The sequence below is a fragment of the Poromitra crassiceps genome, assembly GCF_964638095.1.
Source record: "Poromitra crassiceps genome assembly, chromosome: 12".
NCBI lineage: Eukaryota > Metazoa > Chordata > Actinopteri > Beryciformes > Melamphaidae > Poromitra > Poromitra crassiceps.
The window spans coordinates 44,734,818-44,760,153 of NC_139632.1; the positions used below are offsets into that span (position 1 = coordinate 44,734,818).

Sequence of the window (25,336 nt, forward strand, 5' to 3'; positions counted from 1 at the left end):
GTTACATGTTACTATGAACAACATGTGGAGGGAAATCCTCTTTTCACTTCAGAGTTCAAAGAGTACACTTGGCTTAACTGTGAATCCAGACCTTTTTCGTCTTCTTTCTCCGGATTCCCCCGCGTTTTCTCCACAATTGTACTCGGCCAATTCCCCCTTCTGTCCTGGCCGTTGCTCCACCCCCTCTGCTGATCTGGGGAGAGTTGTAGACTAGCACATGCTTCCTCCGACACATGTGCAGCCGCTTCTTTTTACCTACCAGCGAGGAGTTTCACCGGCAGAATGTAGCGCGTAGGAGGATCACGCTATTACCCCCCAGTTCCCCTCCCCTCCGATCAGGCGCCCCCTAGTGCAGCGAGCAGGACACATACCCCTAATCCGGCTGCCCACCCGCAGACACGGCCAATTGTGCTTGTATGGACGGCCGACCAAGCCGGAGGTAAGGTGGACGCTTGAACCTGCGAACCTCGTGTTGGGAGGCAGGGAATCTACCACTGTACTACCCGGACACCCCGCGTATCCTGAGCTTTTGGGGATTCAGTGTCTTGCTCATGGACACTCCAGCAGGGCGGGTGCTTGCCGAGATGCGGGCTTGAACCCAGGTCCTCCGGTTTGAAGGGCCACGAGTGTCTCTGAGCGAGACGTCGAGCCCATGGCCGCCAAAAGTCATTTCAGATAAGAGCATTAGCTAAATAGCTCAACTGTAAAAACAAATTTGATGAGAAGATTGAGATATAATCCGCTATTTTTCCATTTGAGAAAAACACCCCCCTATTAGGTCACTTCCTGCCAATGAAACCAGTAGTGTATCGCTGCATCCCTGACAGGCATAAGCAGGTACCCCCCACCCCAACACACATACTGTACACACACCTCCCCCCCCCACCCCAACACACATACTGTACACACACCTCCCCCCCACCCCAACACACATACTGTACACACACCTCCCCCCCCCACCCCAACACACACACTGTACACACACCCCCCCCCCCACCCCAACACACACACTGTACACACACCCCCCCCCCACCCCAACACACACACTGTACACACACCTCCCCCCCCACCCCAACACACACACTGTACACACACCCCCCCCCCACCCCAACACACATACTGTACACACACCTCCCCCCCACCCCAACACACATACTGTACACACACCTCCCCCCCACCCCAACACACATACTGTACACACACCTCCCCCCCACCCCAACACACATACTGTACACACACCCCCCCCCCACCCCAACACACATACTGTACACACACCTCCCCCCCACCCCAACACACATACTGTACACACACCTCCCCCCCACCCCAACACACATACTGTACACACACCTCCCCCCCACCCCAACACACATACTGTACACACACCTCCCCCCCACCCCAACACACACACTGTACACACACCCCCCCCCCACCCCAACACACATACTGTACACACACCTCCCCCCCACCCCAACACACACACTGTACACACACCTCCCCCCCACCCCAACACACATACTGTACACACACCTCCCCCCCCACCCCAACACACACACTGTACACACACCTCCCCACTTCCCACCTGTAGCCGTCGATGAAGCTGGAGTTGATGTAGTCGGAGCCTTCCAGGCCTCTGATTGGCTGCAGGCAGACACGCGTCGTCTCGTAGGGCATGATGTTGACCAGCCGATTCTTGAACTTGTTGCAGGGGAGGTTGGCGCTGATGAAGCGCGACGTGTGCGCCTTGGAGTTGGCCAAACGCTGGAGAGGAGGGGGGATGGAAGGAAGGAAGATAAGGAAAGACTATTAATGGTGGCAAGTATAGCACAACCTTAATCTGATGTGATCTCTCACTCGCGCATGATGGTGCAGCTTCAAAGAGACGCCACAAAAATACACTGATCAAAACACTTTATCTCCCTTTCCCCCGCATTATATTGATACTAATATTCATTTCTGTTTGTGATATTATCCTGTGATATTGAGCTTTTATTTTGCAGCTTGTGGGGTTGTGCAGGGCCAGATGCAGTGAGGGAAAGTCTAGCACACACCAGACCTAACAAGCCGAGTCTGCACCACACACAAAGCTCTCACACCAGAGCTAACAAGCCGAGTCTGCACCACACACAAAGCTCTCACACCAGGGCTAACAAGCCGAGTCTGCACCACACACAAAGCTCTCACACCAGAGCTAACAAGCCGAGTCTGCACCACACACAAAGCTCTCACACCAGGGCTAACAAGCCGAGTCTGCACCACACACAAAGCTCTCACACCAGAGCTAACAAGCCGAGTCTGCACCACACACAAAGCTCTCACACCAGGGCTAACAAGCCGAGTCTGCACCACACACAAAGCTCTCACACCAGAGCTAACAAGCCGAGTCTGCACCACACACAAAACTCTCACACCAGAGCTAACAAGCAGAGTCTGCACCACACACAAAGCTCTCACACCAGGGCTAACAAGCCGAGTCTGCACCACACACAAAACTCTCACACCAGGGCTAACAAGCCGAGTCTGCACCACACACAAAGCTCTCACACCAGGGCTAACAAGCCGAGTCTGCACCACACACAAAACTCTCACACCAGGGCTAACAAGCCGAGTCTGCACCACACACAAAGCTCTCACACCAGGGCTAACAAGCCGAGTCTGCACCACACACAAAACTCTCACACCAGGGCTAACAAGCCGAGTCTGCACCACACACAAAGCTCTCACACCAGGGCTAACAAGCCGAGTCTGCACCACACACAAAACTCTCACACCAGAGCTAACAAGCTGAGTCTGCACCACACACAAAGCTCTCACACCAGGGCTAACAAGCCGAGTCTGCACCACACACAAAGCTCTCACACCAGGGCTAACAAGCTCAGTCTGCACCACACACAAAGCTCTCACACCAGGGCTAACAAGCCGAGTCTGCACCACACACAAAGCTCTCACACCAGAGCTAACAAGCCGAGTCTGCACCACACACAAAGCTCTCACACCAGAGCTAACAAGCTGAGTCTGCACCACACACAAAACTCTCACAAATGTCTCCTCTGCTTCTGGAAGTGGGTCACCAGCGCCTTCCATAATGACTGTGTGTGCACAAAAACACACACGCCACCCGGGGATGGTCAGGCAGGCACACACGCACGCACACACACACACACACACACACACACACACACACACACACACACACACACACACGCACACACTTGTATACAGACATTGTAATGATCCAAATGAGGAGCTGTACTGCTACATCATCATCATCGTAAGGACCTCTGTGGGAGTTTGTGGGTCAGCAAGTCTATTGTCTCCTCAGCCTCACTGTCTCAACACTGTGTGTGTGTGTGTGTGTGTGTGTGTGTGTGTGTGTGTGTGTGTGTGTGTGTGTGTGTGTACAGCGGCGTGCACAGCGGCACCAACGTGCCATAGCACCACCGACCACTACTGCTGCCTTCCCCTGCCCCTCCTGTGACAAAGTCTGTGGATCACGCATCGGTCTGAGCAGCCACCTGGCTATGCACAGGCCAAAGACATTACAATAACCAACTTCACAAATTCCATTTGGAGCAACGTCATCGTCGACATCGACGGACTGCCATAAGCAAGTAAGTGTGTGTGTGTGTGCGTGCGTGTGTGTGTGTGTGTGCGTGTGCGTGTGTGTGTGTGTGCGTGGGTGTGTGTGTGCATGGGTGTGTGTGAGTGTGTGTGTGTGTGTGTTCTTGTTAACTTTTGCCTAGGGATGCACGATGATATCGGCACATCAGCGGTGTTGGCCGATAAAAGGCTTCATCGGCATCAGCCCAAAACGAACATTTCCGCCGATATGACAGACCAATAAAATTATGTTTTAATTATGCCCAAATACTCAATGCTTGAGTAAATATTACACTAATAAAATATGGCATGTTTTACATAACCTAAGTTGAAATAGTTTTCTTATTTTGCAGAGTGAATGTGTACATTTTGAAAAGCCTTGTATTTATGTCTGCATCTGCCATCACAGTAATAGTAGTAATTCCACTACAAGAGAGACTTGACGTTCTCTGAAATTAGGTGGAAAAAATACACGCATACAGTATCAGTATATCATACAGTATCAGTATGTCAGCATCGACAATCAACCAAAAGAGTTGGAAAATATCGGCATATCAGATATAGGGGGAAAAAATCCAATATCGTGCATCTACTCTTGCCTGCATATACAGTAGGTACCTTAGACAAAGCCTATTTAGCACTCCATTTCTCCCTCTTAACTCTCCCTCCCTCGACCATCTCAACCTCCTCCCTTTACTCTTTCAATTATCCCTTGTGTTATTTCTCTCTCTCTCTCTCTCTCTCTCTCTCTCTCTGTCATTGGCCACTTGGAGTTGGGCCAGCCCCTCTCCTCTTCCTCCTCTCCCCTCATCCCTCGCTCCTGTCCTCCCTTTGATCTGTTTTTCACAGAGGCACCTGGAAGGGCTTGAAATGGCCTGGCACTGCTAAAGAGACCCTCAGCTACACCATCAAACAGCCCAGGGGGTGCGGGAAACCTGGCAACCCGTCGGCCAGCGGACAAGTCATGGTTGCCAGGTCCTCATGCCGCTTATATCTGTTGGGTTGGAAGCTGCTGTAAAGGCTGCTGTACTGTATGTTAAGCATGTTACTCTGCTGCACCACAGCAGGGACCATGATGTTTGGACCAATACATTTGGAACTAGGAGTGACAGAGGGATTTGTCCAAATCCCTTCTGTCTATATATATATATATATATATATATATATATATATATATATATATGTATATATACTTCACATCACCTAAAAAATTACAGAGGTGCCCTGTGTGCATTACAATCTTGCTGTGAATATAGTACTTATCATGCACTCACACAGTGCCTACTGGCTTATGCACCACTTCAAGAAAGTCTTACTGGCAATTATTTTCAATATGAAGAGTGCCCTGGTCCTCTTGCTGCTTTTGCATTCCCCTGAGAAGCCCATCACCATGGCATCCCAACATCTCTCTCCTCTCATTGTGTCCTGTCTGTGATGTGAATGCTAGTTTGCCATGTGTGGGTTATGTGCACACGTCTTCCATGCATAAATCTGTCCCTAAGCATGCTTGTTATTCATGAGCATATGCCAGAAAGCAATACTCTGACAACTTGACAACTCTTCCTCTATTTTCTCCTCCTTCTCCCTGCAGACTTCCTCTCAATCCAACAGTCTGTGTGTTTCTCCCACTGAGTATGACAACAACCCCCCCCCCCCCACACACACCCCTCCTCCCCAACACCCACATACACACCCCCACGTCCCTATGGTGCAGCATTCTGTGGAGTCACTTCCTTAGTGCCGAGTTAGCATACAGTCGTTCCTTTGTTCATTAGCCCAACGTTCCTCCTCCTACTTGCCCTGCCGTCCACCCCCATTTGTCATCATCAAGTATTAATTACTTTACCCCCCCCCCCCCCCCCCTCCTCTCTCCCATCCCGGCTGCACTGTTGACGTTATTAATCCCCGCTCGACTCTCTCGCCGCCGCCTCAGCATTATCCCGCTACAGATGGCAACTGAGATTCCATCGCTGTTTTGCACCGGTGGGTGGGTACAAAAAAAAAAAAAAAAAAGGCAGAAAGACACCAACCGGTATCGTTTCACGGCAGCTACGATGATGAATGGCGATGGGAAGGTGGCGGATGATTGGAGAGTGAGCGCGCACGTTGTGTGACTCAAGGTCAGGGGCGGGCGGGGCAGTTTTGAAGATGATGATGATAGTTAAGATCTTTAATGGCGATCTCTGAAATGGTCTACCTCGATGACCCGCTGCTTAGTCGTCACTTTCGCTCAAGAAATCACACACTCTTTCTTCCCGGAGTTTACACTATAATCCATGGTCGCTTTCAGCCAAAACTCCTTTGTCTTGTGCCCGCTGGAATAAAACCAATTCCTCTTTACTTAAGCATATTATTCCAAATCCTGAAAAAGATGAATGACGGGCCCAAACAGTGGAGGGCTTAAATATTTCCATTTCCTGGCACTGGTAGAAAAGACAGTCATAATTGCAGCAGTGTGTGCCCAAGTGATTAAATAACAGCAAAGAGGCTCAAGAAAATAAAACACATGATTTCTAGTCCATCTGAGTCTATGACTTACACAGCACGTAGAAACTAACTCTATGACTTACACAGCACGTAGAAACTGACTATGACTTACACAGAATGTAGAAACTAACTCTATGACTTACACAGCACATAGAAACTGACTATGACTTACACAGAATGTAGAAACTAACTCTATGACTTACACAGCATGTAGAAACTGACTATGACTTACACAGCACGTAGAAACTGACTATGACTTACACAGCACGTAGAAACTGACATCTGAGTCTATGACTTACACAGCACATAGAAACTGACATCTGAGTCTATGACTTACACAGCACGTAGAAACTGACATCTGAGTCTATGACTTACACAGCACGTAGAAACTGACTCTATGACTTACACAGCACGTAGAAACTGACTCTATGACTTACACAGCATGTAGAAACTGACTCTATGACTTACACAGCACGTAGATTAGAAACTGACTCTATGACTTACACAGCACGTAGAAACTGACTCTATGACTTACACAGCACGTAGAAACTGACATCTGACTCTATGACTTACACAGCACATATAAACTGACATCTGAGTCTATGACTTACACAGCACATAGAAACTGACATCTGAGTCTATGACTTACACAGCACATAGAAACTGACATCTGAGTCTATGACTTACACAGCACGTAGAAACTGACATCTGAGTCTATGACTTACACAGCACGTAGAAACTGACATCTGAGTCTATGACTTACACAGCACGTAGAAACTGACATCTGAGTCTATGACTTACACAACACATAGAAACTGACATCTGAGTCTATGACTTACACAGCACGTAGAAACTGACATCTGAGTCTATGACTTACACAGCACATAGAAACTGACATCTGAGTCTATGACTTACACAGCACGTAGAAACTGACATCTGAGTCTATGACTTACACAGCACGTAGAAACTGACTCTATGACTTACACAGCACGTAGAAACTGACTCTATGACTTACACAGCATGTAGAAACTGACTCTATGACTTACACAGCACGTAGAAACTGACTCTATGACTTACACAGCACGTAGAAACTGACTCTATGACTTACACAGCACGTAGAAACTGACATCTGACTCTATGACTTACACAGCACATAGAAACTGACATCTGAGTCTATGACTTACACAGCACATAGAAACTGACATCTGAGTCTATGACTTACACAGCACATAGAAACTGACATCTGAGTCTATGACTTACACAGCACGTAGAAACTGACATCTGAGTCTATGACTTCTGAGTCTATGCATGCAGCTACTTTCCACCAGCCAGCCTATTTGTTGCTGAGGACGGGACACAATCTTTGCTGGTGACGACACGTGACGTTAAAAGCCCGCTGCTCGTCTCACACCAGATGCTCCAAGCCGTGACAGAAGTGAGGATATGCTGTGTATAGTATAACAACACCAAACACAACACAGCGAGGCGAGCTGGCTTGTTGGCACGTCAAAGCCAGCTGGAAAAGCATGCGTCATCAAGCAGTTCGACTACCGTGCGCGTGGCAAAATGCTAAGAAAACTCCAATAGGACGTCATAGTGCGATTAACGTGTCTACAACACACTTCAATAAGGTGACTAAGATTGGAATACTCCACGTCTTAATTACTCCCACTGTGACCTTATCCAGGTTAAGGTCATCAGAAAATGCTATTTACATGGCAGTGTCTTATTCAGAATATTGTTTTGGTTCAGATCGAATTATTTGCGTCCATATAAACGTAGTCACTGTCTTCTGGATTGGAGGCCTATTTCCCAACCCAGTGTGGTGACGTAAATCAAATATGGCCGCCGTGCGCTAAGAGCGAATGGCTCGGTCTCCCCGGTACCTTGAACTCCAGCTCCATGCCGGTGACGTGCTCTCCGCTCTCCACCTGGGCCAGCTTCTGGATGTAGGAGTAGAGGCTGCGCGCGGCCACCTCCGTGTTGCCGCAGGCCACCGCCTCCAGCAGCGCGTCGTGGATGAAGCTGTACTGGTCCTCCGTCTGCACCATGTAGTTCCGCTGCGCGCGCATCAGCGTCACGTGGCCGTAGATGTCCGCCGTCTTCTCGTGCTTGATGCGCTCCAGCATGGCGTCGATGACGATGAAGCAGCCTGTCCGGCCGACCCCCGCGCTGGAGGAGGAGGGAGAGAGAAATATGATTTTTTTCCCCCACCAAGCTCTCATTTCTTTACCTCATCTACTGTACATACATCACCATCATACATCGTTCTAGAGACACAATAAAAAAATGTATCCGGGTAAGTCATTCAAGGACTTTTTGAGGACTTTCCAGGCCCAATTACCTCAAATTCAAAAATCCAACATGGCATAGTTTCATTTGAGACACAGAGCAAGGTTAATTACTGTTACAACACTGATCATTTTTATAATGAGAACTAGCAGGCTTTACAGAAGCTCACAGACAACATGCACAGATGGCGGGACAGAACGTAGCCTATTTATTAACGTTAAGTAAAATTTCTATAAGTGTTGTTTCTATTCTTGCACAAAATATATAAATTCAAGCACTTTCAATGACCCGGGTCTATTTATGTCTATTTTCAAAAACGTTCAAGGCCTTCAAGCCCACCCCCCCCCCCCAAATATAAAACTTTCATGGATTTCAAGGACCCATGGGAACCCTGTGTTATGTTCACTCTTAACTTCCTTTCTGTTAATTGCTCTCAATGTTTGTGAAACATAAAAAAGAAGAAAAAATATGAATAAGTCAAATGGATGACTGGTATGTATGTTTGGTAATGGAAATAAGCAAAACAAGCTGTCAAATTTCAGCTTTGTGTGTGTGTGTGTGTGTGTGTGTGTGTGTGTGTGTGTGTGTGTGTGTGTGTGTGTCTGTTGCATCGGCAACACGGCAGTGCCCTTATCATGCCAGAAGGGAAGGTTTCAATTTGAATAAGCCAGTTGGGAGATACAGCATGTGACAGACAGGAGGAGGGGGCTAAGGCGCAAAAACGAGAAGAAAGAAAGATGGGGAGGGATTATGATGGGGCTTGAGAGAGAGAGAGAGAGAGAATGAGAGAGAGAGAGAGAGAGAGAGAGAGAGAGAGAGAGAGAGAATGAGACAGAGAGAGAGAGAGAGAGAGAGAGAGAGAGAATGAGAGAGAGAGAGAGAGAGAGAGAGAGAGATAATGAGACAGAGAGAGAGAGAGAGAGAGAGAGAGAATGAGAGAGAGAGAGAGAGAGAGAGAGAGAATGAGAGAGAGAGAGAGAGAGAGAGAGAGAATGAGAGAGAGAGAGAGAGAGAGAGAGAGAGAATGAGACAGAGAGAGAGAGAGAGAGAGAGAGAATGAGACAGAGAGAGAGAGAGAGAGAGAGAGAGCGAGAGAGAGAGAATAGAAGAAGGACGTGTAAAGAGAAAGATTATGTGTCGGAGGAGAGAAGAAACGACAGGTCTGAGGAGAGTGAGTGCATTTGTGTTTGTTATGTAATGTATATTGTGTATTATGTAATTATAATTTAACCATGTACTGTATGTTGTTGTGTTTGTGTAGTGTATGTATTTGACAGCTGCAATATACTGTGGATTACATGCATTGTATACACACACACACACACACACACACACACACACACACACACACACACACACACACACACCCCCACAGTTCTTTTAATGTCTTTTATTGAGACTGCAGTAAAATGATGATATGAACTGAACAACAAACAGATTATAGTGGGGGGGGGGGGTCCTCTAAAATATTTTATGAACTGTGTAACCCTGTACTGTACGTGGGGATATACTGTACTAGTGGTGAAACTGAAACCTTTCATTAGAATAGCCAATCTCATACATTGTCTAATTAAGGATAATTTATAGTGAATTAAATCAGAACTACCGTAAATTAAACTATTCATCATCCATACAACAATGTATGAGCATACATTTTGTTATGATCATCAAAATAATGCTTATGCTATTATACAGTATATCACCATACATCCTTTTATATGGCAGCACTCCCTGCAAACTGGTTTTAAATGATTGATGCGTCTCACTTGTGGCTGCCTGAACCTGAATTTGACCACACTGCTGCCACAGTCAAAACTAGCATCAAAGCCTGGAGCAGCTGCCTGCATCTATTGGAGGTATTTCTGCTTGACAGTGTGGAGTGGAGAACATCTGGAAAGCAGAGACAGAGAGGATGTGGAGCTGTGAAGGTCTGGGGTGAAGCCTGCTGCCGGGGTGACAGCCTGAATGGCCTTCTCATACTTCAAGCTTTTGTTGGAAGTATGAAATGGCAATGAGAGTTTCCAAAACAAGATATATCCATGTCAGCATTCAGTATCTCTAAAAGATGGAGGGTCCAGTCTGTAAAAGTGTTATTTTGTGAGGTGAGGTATTTTGTGAGGTGAGGTAGTTTATATCTTAAAAAAACAAACCTCACTTGTTTTAATTTTATTCTTTGTATCCTTTTGAAAGAGTATATGACTAGAACTGCAATGATGAATCCATTAGTTGTCAACTATTAAATTAATCTGCAACTATTTTCATAATCGATTCATCGTTAAGGGAGGAAAAAAGGCAAAATTCTCTGATTCCAACTTCTTAAATCTGAATATTTTCTGGTTTCTTTACTCCTCTATGACAGTAAACTGAATATCTGTGGGTGCTGGACAAAATTGTGGATGTTATCTTTTGCTTTGCGAAACACTGATCGACATTTTCCCCCATTCGTTTTATGGACCAAACAACTAGGTAATTGATAAATCAAGAAAATAATCGACAGGATAATCAACAATGAAAATATTTGTATTTGCAGCCTTATATGTGTCATCTCTTTTTCCTTCAAATGGCAGATATGTAATTTTGTAACAAACAATAATAATATTATATAATAATTATACTGTCACACAATATTCCCTCTGTAGATGTGTGCATGTCACGGTTACATAACGTGGTATTGCTGTAATACTGCCGACATCTCTTTCAAGGAAACTTCCTGTTTGTAACGACGTCACTGAACCCAGAAAACAAAGAGAGTAAGCGGAGAGATGAATTGGGTTGCAGGTTTGAACTCGCACATAAATCACAGAGAGCTGTCAATGGAAGATTTACTGTTAGGATTTAGGCGCGTGTGTAGCCAGCCATACATTCTGCTATCTGACACAATGCATTATGTGTGTAGCTCACTGTATTGGGCTAGAGTGCCGGAGAATACAGCACTGTTACAGGCTGCTCTCTGCGCTCCAGCTTAGAAAGTGATTGAATCATGTATTGCGTCTTATAATCTGAGATGTATTAAAGAAAAATGCATATCTGCAAATCACTTGTTTCCAAGTCCCTCCATCACGAGGGACATGGGGCCGAGGGAGTGAATTCATTTTCCCACGTTTCCTAAAATCCGTATCAAAATAGTTATACTTGGACAAAGCAAGCGATTCAGCTGCAGTATAGTATTAGTGTAGTGACTATTGTTGTTTCAGTGTTGCCTCTAAAAGAAATCTCTGTGAATGACATGGTTTTTCCAAACAGCTTGTGTTGGGGAAGCAGGCAGAGCACTGCATCAGTTCAGCAAGCAGGCCAGGCAGTAAGAAGTGGAGGAGCAGGCCAGGCAGTAAGAAGTAGAGACTGCATCAGTTCAGCCAGCAGGCCAGGCAGTAAGAAGGCCAGGCAGTAAGAAGTGGAGACTGTGTATTGGTTCATCTCTAAATGTCACAGAGACTTTTCAAAAGTGGCCTGGCTGTGAGGCAATAAAAGCACCTTAACTTAATCAGAGTCTAGAGTCCTTTGCAAGCTGTAGCTCTTAGAGGGGCTGGGAAGTGCAGCTGCTGAAATTATTTTGAAATAACAAGTCTGTCTATGAGTAAGTAAAGGATTGACGCTACTATATGTAGCATTAGAACATCTATAAATCATTACCAAATTTTGAGAGAAATGTATGGGATTTATGGATGGATTTGTGGGGAGGTGTGGTCTTAATTTTTGAGAAAAACAATAGCACTGTGTGAGATGGAAGCCAACGATCGTCTCCACTATGGTCTCATTTGTTTACAGTAATTATACCAAGGTATGCCAATTCATTTTACAATGATACTGATGTTTAGAAACGGTACATTTTTCAGTAACTTCGCCAACCCTAACGTAGCCTAACGCCTGCTGACCTGCAGTGGGCGATGATGGGGCCGGCGTCGGGCGGGTTGCAGGTCTTGACCCTGCGAAGGAAGGCCAGGAAGGGGGTGGGGTACTCCGGGACGCCGTGGTCGGGCCACGCTGTGAACTGGAACTGACGGACCTCCCGCTTCTCACTGGAGCCGTTCTGCAGGGGACAGAGAGGGGAGGACACACTGGGTGAGATACAGTACATGTACAGAGGTGGAGCTGTTGAGTGGTGATTGATTGATTGATTGATTGATTGATTGATTGGTTGATCGGTTGACCCATACTGCACACAGTGCACAAAATCAGGTAGGCTGTAGCATACAAATAAAGTATGTTAGTTGTATGTTCCTTTTTGAAGCAAATATCAAGTATCAAATCCTTCATAATCTTCTCATCTAAAGGAACGAACTAGCAGCGATGCAAGTGTGTGAACGTGAGAATAACAGTGTCTGTGTGTGTTGTTGATATATATGTGTGTGTGTGTGTGTGTGTGTGTGTGTGTGTGTGTGTGTGTGTGTGTGTGTGTGTGTGTAAAGGTGTGTGCGCGTGTGTCTGCACTCGTGTGTGTGTGTGTGTGTGTGTGTGTGTGTGTGTGTGTGTGCGTGCGTGTGTGCATGCGTTGGGTTACATAAGGCAGGGTGGCAGACAGTCAGCAGGGGGACCCAATTATTAGTTAGAGTGGAGAGAATGTTAGCGATAGCATAGTGATATCAGCAAATATCGTATCATTGTCCACATAATCTATATAATATTGTGTCGTGATGAAACTTGTGATTTACTGATGTGACGAAAGCACCGTTGAGGTCTTAAAATATATTGAAAGGGTCTTAAAAAAGGTCTTAAAAGGTATTGGATTTAACTTTAGGATTCCTGCATATACCCTGTCTTGACAAAGTGCTAACAATTTTATAGACTAGATTTAGATTTTGGAATAATTCTTCGGTTGTATTTGGCGTGTTTCTGTAGAGGCGATACAAGCCCATTGGACTGTATCATAATGAGCGTGTTCACATGCAGCTGTGGACACATGAAAGAGGCAAGCTGTTCCTGATGCAGAGGAAGACTTTTGAGAAGGTCGAGGATCTCTCTCTCCTCCGCTCCCTTCCCTCCTGGAAGATCCTCTGACGAGGTGCTGCTTGCATTTCAATGCAACACTCCTGCTTCCCTGATGGAGAGATTTTTTCTCTTGCTGAATAAATGAATAAATAAGCGTGGTAATTAAAAGTAAACTGACCTAGATATTTTTCTTCTTCTTTTTTTTGGTCCTTCCCTGGTTCTGTGTTTCCACACTTGAGGCTGGCTGTGTGGAGGTGAGTGGTGCCTTGTTGTAGCCTTGCTTTTATTTGTTATCTTTCTAAAAGAGTTATATATTTTAGAGAGAATGTGTAAAAACAGCTCAGTGAGACATCACAGCAGGGACTGAGTATATTAAGAGAAGGGAGAGGATGGATGGATAGACAGACAGACAGACAGACATACCAGGCTGTTCTCATTCACTGTTCCACGTAATGTATGAAGGTGCAGTAACCAGCAGGGGGCGATATACTGTAGGTGCCTTAAATAAAACCGTGGCCAGGTTGTGGTCTCAGTGGCCGACCAACGTTTGCCTTCAATGTCAACGAGCGGTTTTACATTCCCAGCAAAAGGCACATTTAACTTTGAACATTTTTCTAATTTAACCCTAACCTTAACCCTAACCTTAACCAAGTTGTTTTACTTGGCTAACCATAACTGTAAAAACCAACCTTTGGGACGAAATTCTACGTTTTCAAATTGGTGATACAGGGGCTTGTGCAGACACACTGATCGCTCGTGTTGTTGCAGCACATTCATAGGATTATACATAAAAAATACTTTTGGTAGATCTCATATGAAGCGTTTCATGAGAATACATTGATACTGTACATATAAGGATGTAGTACAGGGCAAATGCACCTAAAATCACTTTACCCCTTTAACATCTTTTTAGGCAGACATAAATCTTTATGGTTTAAATTAAAGCACACATCAAGGTAAGTAGTATCACACTGATGTAAGTTCTACGAATATAAGGAAGGGGATTTTAATCATAAAAGCTTGATTTTGCCTTATATTAGTTTTGTTTGTCTCATAATCACTGACCAATGGCCATTGTTTACACTGCATACAGCACATACACACAAAATATCTACAATAATAATAATAGTCACAATAATAATAATACTAGCATTTCTTTTTACAACACAGAGACAGAAAAAGCAAAAGATAGTGAGAGAGAGAGAGGGGCTGAGAGCGTTTGAATGTAAATGGCACTGAATGTCAACCAGCCGGCTCTGATGATATCTGGCTATCTCCAGCCTCAGCGGTTCACTCCGGCACCCGCCTGACGCCTGCTGCCTCTCCAGGTGGAAAGACACTTTAGCTCAGCGCTATCTGGTAAGAAGGCATCACTATGGAAATGTGTGAGCCATCCATCACTAGACACTCAACTACAAGCTCTGCTCACACCTCTGGTTATAACATGCCACAAGAGGTGGAGCATGTACTGTAGGGGCAGGAAAATATCGATATATGTTGTTCAGTGGCTGGTAAACCTGGTAAATTAACCTGTCAATTTGGCTATTTAAGCAGCCAAATAGGATTTTAAATTAGAATACCTCCGAACGACGGTTGGTTACCTGCCAAAGTGGCTGCTGTAGAGTAGACTATGGGCATGTTCACACTGTTCCATTAAAGTCAGTAGGAAGCAGCTGCAATGTGGATGGAAAATTACACCTGATTTCATTATAGGCAGAGGTTTTTATATGTGTGTGTGTATATATATATATATATATATATATATATATATATATATATATATAATCATCAGGTTCGCTTTACGAAAAGCGAACCTGATGAAGCAACAGCGAAACGCGTTGTTCGCCATATCTATGCAACTTAAATAAAAGAGGTTTATTCTAACAACCTGGTGTGCGCTGGATTTCCTCACTACTGCATAAATATATATATATATATATATATATATATATATATATATATATATATATATATATATATATATACACACACACACACACACACACACACACACACATATATATATATATATATCCCATTTTTCAGCTTTTTAAAGGAGACCACATCACATGACTTCAACCATTTATTTGAGAGCCGACCAGAAAGAAGAGGCTGAGTTTTGTGGTCTGAAGGCAGCTGGCAACAGCCAGACTGAACACAAAGTACACATGTTACTCATTTAGTTTGGCCACCTTACTGCTGGCTTTCTACGCTAATCCCACAGCGGTCAAAGTGGGGCTTTTGTTATTTAATGTTTTCTTTGTTCTTTACAAAAGCCCCCCTCCCCCCACACACAGACACACACAGAGTAACAACTGTAGCAGTGGTAGTATCGTTTAAGGATACTGTAGGTGTAGTGGCTACGTTGTGGGAGTTTGAGAGCTGGGAGCTGTTTTCAGATAGTGAACTAATACTCATACTAATACTACAGTATAATACTAATAATGTTTCTTCTTCTTGGCTGTAATTTATTTCCCTGGCACCAAGTGCATGTTGCAGTTGAGGCAGCACTTGTTCTACAAAGATAAGCAGAGCAGTGTGTGTGAACACTCTGTAACTAAAATCTACCAGCATTTAGCTGATGATGACTAAAGCTAATGAGCTGGTGTAGGAAGGAGAGTAACACTGTAGCACACAGGACAGGAGAGCAGAGGAGTGATGCAGGGAGGAAGGAGTGGCAGAGTGAAGGGAGGAATAATGATGTGAGGTGGTAAAGGGAGAGAGAAGCACCTACAGCAGGCATGTCCAAAGTCCAATTGCGTGGACCGATTTGAAACGGGCCGCGTGCTCATCTCTCAAGATATACTATCTGTGGTCCTCCAAGCAGTATTGGTTAATCAAGCAAGTTCACGTTGCGTTTTTACCGTTCACCTAACGATGACCGCACTATCGTACCGTTTGTAGACAAGCTCCAAGTAGGAACAACGCAGGTGGAACTTGTGTTTTTTAATGTTTGACGGTAAACAGCAAATGAACGGTTACCTACTGTAGCAACAGACATTTCCCACTGACCGGTGGCAGACATGGCCACAGCAAAGACTGGGTGCAAGAGACTCGGTCGCCGTGGTGCAAGGGCCGCCACATTCAGGAGCGCTGGGAAGTTGAATAAGGAGCGCTGGGAAGTTGAATAAGGAGCGCTGGGAAGTTGAATAAGGAGCGCTGGGAAGTTGAATAAGGAGCGCTGGGAAGTTGAATAAGGAGCGCTGGGAAGTTGAATACTGTTTCACTGAAAGCTGAAACAGTTGTGTTTGTCTCATTCGCCAAGAGACCATCACTGTTATGACAGAGTTCAATGTGATGAGACATTACGAGACTAACCATAATTCATAACAGCTATTGTCCATCAGTGAATGGATGGAAAAAGTGAAACAGCCTATTGAACTGTTGATTTAAGGACTAATATTATGGCAATGGGAAAATAAAATCCTTAAGAGTACAACTGTATTGTATGTGATTATTTTTATAACCCATATGATGTGTGAAGCAGCTGGCCCCCAGGTATTTTCACATGATCTAATCTGGCCCCCATTCAAAAAGGTTTTGGACACCCCTGACCTACTTAGAGTAAAGCACTTCCCTTCTGTCTGCACCGTGCACCTATGCGATACTGAACTGTGTATTTACATGGCGGATGAAGGGATTTCCAACATTTTCACTGCTGAGACAAACGGAACAGAAAGAGAGACAGAAATAACAAAGAGACAGACAGAGCTACAGAGCAGCAGAATGAAAGAAACTAGAGAGAAGCAGACCTGAGTGTTTGCAAATAATATTCTTGGTTTGTTTGCGGCTGCTTAGGTTCCAGATGGGTGGAGTTTGTCATACATGAGGCAACGCAGTGAGTATCAGAAAGTTTACACCATCACAGGAGCATTTGAAAGTCAATTTAGTGTACTTTTCTGAACGGCAACTTCCCAGACACTAGTACGTTAGTGGTGCGGTAAACAACACCCATCTGTGGTTCTAAGCTTGAATTTAAGTTTTAATCATTTAAAACAAACACTTGAAAATATCATTTATAAAAATAAACAACAAAAGCAGAGAGAGAAAATACAACGCAGACATGGAGGAATAAGAGAGAGAGAGAGAGAGAGAGAGAGAGAGTCAGTAGAAGAAACTCAAAATAAATTCAAAAGAATATTCAAATTATTCAGCCAGTGGTCATAATTGGTTGATAGACATTCTAAATAGATAACTGAACACTATTTGAATTGCTTGATCACAGACATACATGTGTTTATGCTCATAATGAGATTTGATGATAATAAAACAGTCTTTTATTTCTTTATTTTTATTAGAGGATGGGCCCTTCCATTTATGAAGTGACATTGCTGTTTTAATTTGAGAAGGAGCGTGTCACACAATTAGAAACGTGCTCATTTCATTTTGCTCCTACTTGAGTTTTTGAATATTGTATTAACTTACTATTTTCAACTACGGTTTCTGATATTGTGTTTTTATGACTTATTTAATTCAAAACAGTTTAATGTAATGGAGAGAAGGCATTAATGTCTACAGTATGCTGCCTCAATGAAAATGTTTTTCATGTGCTACCAGCAGCATTAAGCACACACTAACAACACATACGCACACTAACAACACATACACACACTAACACACACTAACAACACATTGATACACATACACACGGACACGGGATACCGTAGGTCTGCAACGTCATTAACACAGGGATACATTTAAATCTCTCTGTTTCTGCTTGCTGCTGTGCACTTTCACCTGATGTGCTGTTGACATTAGAAAAAAGCCTGGTTATCATTCCTTCATCACGATCATTTCAATTGGTGATCAGATCGGTGATCAGCTGATCCACACTGTTGCAAAATGATCAGAACAGGCCTCCGAAAACCTGCTGTATCCTTAATTACTGTATTTCGCAACACAGATGGAATACATGCTGTTATGGGTTCTGAAATTTGACATGTTCTACTCTGTCTCTGTTTAACAATTATGCCAATAAATCCAGTGAAATTCAATTGAACATGGAGAGAGTGAGACAGAGAGGGAGCTTGGATGAGACAGAGAGAGGTGAGGCTGGGTGGGAGAGACAGGAGGAGACTTTCCCCCTCCCTCTCTGCATACACCCAGAACATCACTAAGTGGCTCTGGATCAGATTGTCAGCTAAATGGAAGACATGTAAACGTTATTATTTTCTCTCCTGGTGCTGGTCTGCTTCACTCTCTCTTCACTGCTCCCTCTTTAAGACTAAACCTCCTTATCTCAATCTACAGAATAAAGTGAAGAAGTGCCGCCTGCGTGTGCCGTGTGCGGCTGACTGGGCAGCTGTGTGCGCGTGCATGCGTGCGTGCGCGCGTCAGCATGTACTGTCTGTGCCTGTGTCTAATTCTCTCCAAATTCAAGGAGCCAACACGGCACAGTTTGAGACATGGATCAAGGTTAATGACGACGACAACAACACAGAGTTTTTATCATGAGAACCAGCAGCTTTACAGAAGCTCAGAGACAACAATTAAAAAGAGAGAGAGGCTTGAATGTGTGAACACTTCTCTAACTGTGCTGTGTTACACGTTAAATAAATACACTTCTATTTCTATTGTCGCACAAAATATATCAATTCAAGCACTTTCAACGATCCATGTGTACAGTATGTCTATCTTCTAAGGACCCGTGGGAACCCTGCTACCGTATATACCAAGGGTTACAAAGTGCTTCACAAAAAGAGGCTCAGCAATTTGATAAAAGAACGCAAAACAGAGGGAAGTTAAACAGAGATGACAGAGTAAATCAACCAATGGGAAGCCAGGATTAAAAGATGGGCTTTAAGATACTGTTCACCTGCTTGAGCTGTATGGTTGTCTTACCTTGTGCAGGGAAATATTGTGGACAAAGGTGTGCCTGGTACATGTGTGTATACCGGTATATCTTTTTGTGTTTGTGTGTGTGTGTGTGTGTGTGTGTGTGTGTGTGTGTGTGTGTGTGTGTGTGTGTGTGTGTGTGTGTGTGTGTGTGTGTGTGAGAGAGAGAGAGAGAGAGAGAGAGAGAGAGAGAGCGAGAGGGTGATGGTCCTACCTTGTGCAGGGAGAAGGTGCGGACGCAGAAGGTGGCCAGCTCTATAGTGTCCAGCAGCGTCACCTGGGTCATACCATAGGTCTCTGTGCCACGACTGGGCCAGTACTGGTCACACTTAATCTGAGAGTGAGTGAGTGAGAGAGAGAGAGTGAGAGAGAGAGAGAGAGAGAGAGAGAGTGAGAGAGAGAGAGTGAGAGAGAGAGAGTGAGAGAGAGAGAGAGAGTGAGAGAGAGAGAGAGAGAGAGAGAGAGAGAGAATTATGATCCCATTTAGAGAAAAATAGACAATAAAGCAGGTATGCTTTGGGGCGTGATTGACAGGTCGCCTGACCAGTAATCCAGTGGCGCAGCTCGCCGATCACAGACCAATAGGCGGCGCTGCAGCTCTGTCTGGCTAAAAAACAAACAAGATGGCGGCGGTCAAAATGCCAAATTCGAGGCTTCAAGACGGGATACTAGAAACCAATGGGTGACGTCACGGTGACTACGTCCATATATTTATACAGTGTATGTTCTGAACGGAGGGGGCCAGATTGCCCCACACCCTTCCCTAAGTACATATTTTTTTTTAACTTTAGGAACATAATCATGACCTGATGTTCATCATTCAATATCAATCAATCAAAATACACAGCATCATGTGTATGTGTATCAAGTGCTATTTTGTCAACTAGGTTCATATCTTTGTGAAGGCAACACGCAACTAGTTTTGAGTGAAAGCTATCAATCGCCTTGTAAGAGAATGACGTCACTATTTTCTTTAACAAATGGTGGAGGAGACACAAGAAATCATCTGTTACCATTTCAACAAAGTGGTGGCGCTCTCACCCCCCCCCCCCCCGCCCGTCAGCCCACCTAATGAAGATTCATCCAATATGAGCTGTGCGGCGCCAGCTGGCCTCTGATGAGATGTGACAGCCAGTGAGGGAGACGCGTTGCTCTCTAAAGCTCTCTCTCTCTCTACTCTCCTGCTCACACTGACACTCAGTGTCGACTGCCCGCTTATCCTGATGGCGTCTGACAGGGGTGGAACGGGCACGCCGGGATGGGAGATAGGTAAACGAGTGAAAAGGGACAGAAGGAGAGGAGGGGGGGGGGGGGGACATGATCAGGGGAGACACCTGGGGTGACAGAGCCTGATGTTGACGCAGGGTTGGGTTGATAGGATCAAACATGGCGGTTATTGCCTTTTTGACATTACGGCGAGCCCGCTCGCTGTCTGCTGATCCATCCCTCAGATTATAATCAGGGTTCCCACACCTTCTTATACATCACATTCAAACACTTTTCAAGGACTTTCCAGGAATCCAGGCCCACTTCCCTCAAATTCAAGGACCCAACATAGTAGTTTGAGACACACGGATAAAGGCTTTACAGAAGCTCACGGACAACAATTAAAAAGAGAGCGGCTTGAAAGTGTTGTGTTACACATTAAGTTAAAAAAAGATCAAAATAACTGTATATAAATTCAAGCACTTTCAATGACCCATGTCTACTTATATCTATTTTCAAAAACTTTCAAAATTCTCTCAAATTCACAAACACACTTTGTTTACATAATGACGAGCTCCCACGATGAGCAAACAGAATTCAGACCCAACTGTCAAACACTGAGCAGAAACACACACAACCCAACTAACTCCATACTGACTCTTTATGATCAGAGTAACTAACTCCATACTGACTCTTTATGATCAGAGTAACTAACTCCATACTGACTCTTTATGATCAGAGTAACAGCTAACAACTAACTCCAAGCTGACTTTTTATGATCAGAGTAACAGCTCCTACCTACTTTTCCACCTCTGTTTTTCCAATTGTCGTAAGCTGCCTTCCTACTACGAATTTGTCAGCATACAAAAAGGCAGAAGACTTAGAATGCTCCTCTAAAAATGTATACTCTTCTTAATGTTCAAGTGCTATGCTTGGCTCAAAATAACCCATTTCCATACATGTTGCCGCTGCTCCCCATTGGTTAGTGTGTAAAAAAACCTGAAAGTTCTGGCAGTTTGAAAGAAGTGGAAAAGACCTAAGTCTTTCTCCTCCCTGCCTGCCTCGACATGCAAACTGTTCTCTAAGCCCTTGTGTCCGCCAGGCGCTTCTTTGCTAGCCGCCGCTGCTAAACAGATGCGTGTGGGAGGCGCTGGTCATGGGTTCTGCATGCAGCAGCAACTGTTGATAGCCATCTTTCTGCTTCAAAAAGATGCATTTTCCTTCCTGTACTGTGCACTCTGAGCGCGAAAACTCGCTAAGCCGTCAGTGCCTTTGGGAACGTGCGACAGCTTGTTCTTTCCACTGAAATTAAGAAGAAGAAGGAGCCAGCGCTGTGGAGAGATCCCCGGTGGACATGCGGGGTAACTCATCAGATGTGCACAAGTAGACCGTCTCTGAGTTAACGCTGTATTTTAACAGGCCGCTCCGCTGCGTTCACCACCCCACTCCAATTTATCATCCAACTCAAATGTCTAAGCTTCTCGAAAGCAGTCCATCTCAATGAAAATGACATCGGATTACCCCTACCAGTGAGATTCAGGTGTGCAACTGGGAAATCAAGGAGAAAAATGTAAAGCCATTTTTTCAGTGGTAGAAATCAGTTGGCACTCTTACTTCTAAGCGTTGTAAACCAATGATTGGGTTTGCAGTTTATTTGGAAACAATTGATCAAATTGAAGTTGTCTGGAGGAGGGCTTCAAAACAGAGGCCCATCACAGAGCCAAGCGCTGCTGCACAAAGTGTTTGAGCGGACTTACCCGTGACTTCTCCTCCAGCCTGGTCATCATGACCACGGTGGCGGCTCTCTGCTCCCACACCATCCTCCAGAAGTCCCCGAACGTCTCGGGTAGCGGACCCTGCGTGGCGATGTAGGCGTTCTGCTTCCTGTAGCCGTCAATGTAGTTGGCATTGATGTAGTCGCTGCCTGTGATACCTGGATGTGAACCATATAGGAATACACATTATTTATAGGCTATTCTTCTGTCAATCCACTTTTTCAGTCACTTACCTTGCAGTATGTGTACCCTTTTGCTTCAAGCCACAGCATCTTCTACTTGCACTGTCTGAACAGCGTGTCATCTTCTACTTGCACTGTCTGAACAGCGTGTCATCTTCTACTTGCACTGTCTGAACAGCGTGTCATCTTCTACTTGCACTGTCTGAACAGCGTGTCATCTTCTACTTGCACTGTCTGAACAGCGTGTTGTTTGCTGATCAGTAGTACACACATTATTTGCTGCTGTGATTACCCAATTTCAGACTACCGTACACTACGAATAAAACTCCCAGTAATTTAATCATGTATTGAGTCTTCTCACCTTATTTTCTTGAAACAAGTGACAATGGGCTATGATAACAAAAGTTTGTTCTCAAAACAAGTGGCAGAATCTTAAAATAAGGCAGATTATTACAGCTTTCATAAGATAATATAAGATAATGTCACTGGTTTAGAAAATGCTTGAATCAAGTACTGAAACAAGTGGGCTTATTTCAACCAATCTCACCCTATCACTAATTGTCCACTTGTGTTAAGAAAAATATTTTTTTCCAGACTTGGTAATAAGAGCAAATGGGATAATATAATATATTTTTTGCAGTCTTCACTAGTAGGCTACTGTTCATGTGGATCTGCAGGAAACGGCAGTCGTTGTACTGTTAAGATTACATATGGATTCAAATGCAGCAACTGCTTCTTTGTCATGGCATAACTTCCTATTAGTATATCCTTTTCTTTTCTTTGTATTGCACCTCTGTGGTTGTGTCTAGTTTGCTGTAGATGTGTTGTAGCCGCCTCTGTCTGATTTAGCAGCGAGGCTGGAGTGCCCTGGAAGATGGAGGACGGCGGCGCCCCGCGAGTAAATCAGCCGCCCGAGCCGCCGCCTGGCACCATGCTCTGCTACACACCAGGCCCTCTAAATCCAGCCTTAAGGAGCCCGTTTGCACCGCTGGCTGGGCGAGTGTGTGTGTGTGTGTGTGTTGGGAGAGATGTTTAAATGCCAAGTCAGCATAGTGTACTGACTATCCCCAAACCCTGCTTGGTCAATGTAGGTTCATGGACTGCACAAGCATGGAAGTGTTCTGCAACACACTGGACGTCGGCAGCATATTTGCATATATTTAATATATCCATACGCAGCAACAGAATTCTTTGAGAACAGTGAGTACATTTACATTCATAATAATATTCCGCTATTATTCCGAATATGACAATATTCCGTTTTTCATACGGGTCAATGTAAACAGCATATTCCGTTTGGATATTCCAATGTGTCCCAATATAGCATTTTCCGATTAAGACGTGTGATGTACACATATTACTCAAAAATTTTTTAGTGCCATTCTTTGGACATGTATACAGCACATTCGAAATATGCGTACAATTGGGATTTTTTATGGCAGTTTTGCGACAAACGGCCTCTTGCCTGTTTTGCCCGTTTTAAACAAACCAACTAGCCAGAGATGCATGACCAAAAGAAAAGCCCCCATTTCTGGTCAGAAGGAAAACACATCTACTTGTAAGTAAACATTATGAAAGACTTGGATATCAACAGGTTTTTGGATATGCGCAAATGTCGCAACGGCGACCTTTTCAAGAAGGTGGTTGAAGGTATTTTACGTTAGAGTAAACGTGGAACGTGGAATATTAGTGGAATATACATTTTTCATTGGCCATGTAAACAGCTTAGTAGGAGGAATATTGTCTTTTTTGGAATAAGGGTAAAAACCGGAATATTTTGTGCATAGTCAATGTGTTTCAGATGATAAAGCATAGTGTGTAAACATATGTGAATAGGAAACGGGTGTTTGGCTTTTCAAGAGGAATGGTTCAGCAGAGTTCGTAGAGATACTCCCACCAGATTGATTACATGTATAACATTTTGGTCATTGCAACCTTCATCAGAACTGAATGACCGAAACGTTACACATGCAATAAATCTACTGTCTAGTGTGCGGCCTCTACTTTTTGCCTGTTGCTAAAATGTCAATGTAAACAAGGTTGATTTGCGATGATGCTATGTCTAACACAGCCTATCTGATGGTGATGAGACGGCCATCTTCATTTCACCGGCTTCGGCACCATGGTGCCGCGGCGCTGACACAGCTTCTCTGTTAGAGAGTCACGTCCTTTTGACTGACGTCTCCTCACTCAAGCGACAAACAATGAAACACTCGACTGGGCTCATTTAAGAGGGGAGCAGCAAGTGGAGAGAAAGAATAAGAGAGCGAGAGAGAGGGGAGAGAGAGGAGGAAAGAATGAAAATCAAGAGAGAAAAAGAAAGAAAGAAAGAAAGAAAGAAAGAAAGAAAGAAAGAAAGAAAGAAAGAAAGAAAGAAAGAAAGGCAAATTAAAAGGGATCCCACGTCACACATTGCGCCTTGGCTTTAGTCATAGCTAAGTGAACAGAGGATGGTGGCGTGCATGAATTACTCTACTGCTGCGACTAATGGCAAAATCACTGCACTGTAAAATAGAAATTTCAGACTTGATTAATTTATGTATTTATGGACGCAGCATTTTTTCTCCTCCGGGATAATTTTGTTATGCGTGCTGGTCGCACCCTCAAATTGGCCCGAGTATTGCGAGACGTGGAAATCAAATCGGAGCAGTTAGCTCGCACAAAGGGAGAGGAGTGCGGAGTCGGGAGTTAGGCGCCGCCGAGGGGAGTCGGCGATGTGAGGCTCTGGGTCTATGGGCAGTTAGATGTGATGTGAGGCTCTGGGTCTATGGGCAGTTAGATGTGATGTGAGGCTCTGGGTCTATGGGCAGTTAGATGTGATGTGAGGCTCTGGGTCTATGGGCAGTTAGATGTGATGTGAGGCTCTGGGTCTTTGGGCAGTTAGATGTGATGTGAGGCTCTGGGTCTGTGGGCAGTTAGATGTGATGTGAGGCTCTGGGTCTATGGGCAGTTAGATGTGATGTGAGGCTCTGGGTCTATGGGCAGTTGAATGTGATGTGAGGCTCTGGGTCTATGGGCAGTTAGATGTGATGTGAG

General features: G+C 44.6%; 1 protein-coding gene across 1 annotated transcript in view; it reads right to left on the reverse strand.

Annotated features, from left to right (window-relative positions):
• LOC310786583 (receptor-type tyrosine-protein phosphatase S-like) overlaps nt 1-25,336 on the reverse strand; it is a gene marked incomplete at its 3' end in the record, with an annotated part of 381,361 nt that overhangs the window by 11,289 nt on the left and 344,736 nt on the right. The window contains 5 exon segments of the mRNA XM_083647811.1: nt 1,580-1,758; nt 7,971-8,256; nt 12,249-12,403; nt 19,352-19,471; nt 22,101-22,276. Coding sequence (XP_083503937.1) covers nt 1,580-1,758; nt 7,971-8,256; nt 12,249-12,403; nt 19,352-19,471; nt 22,101-22,276 — 916 coding nt within the window.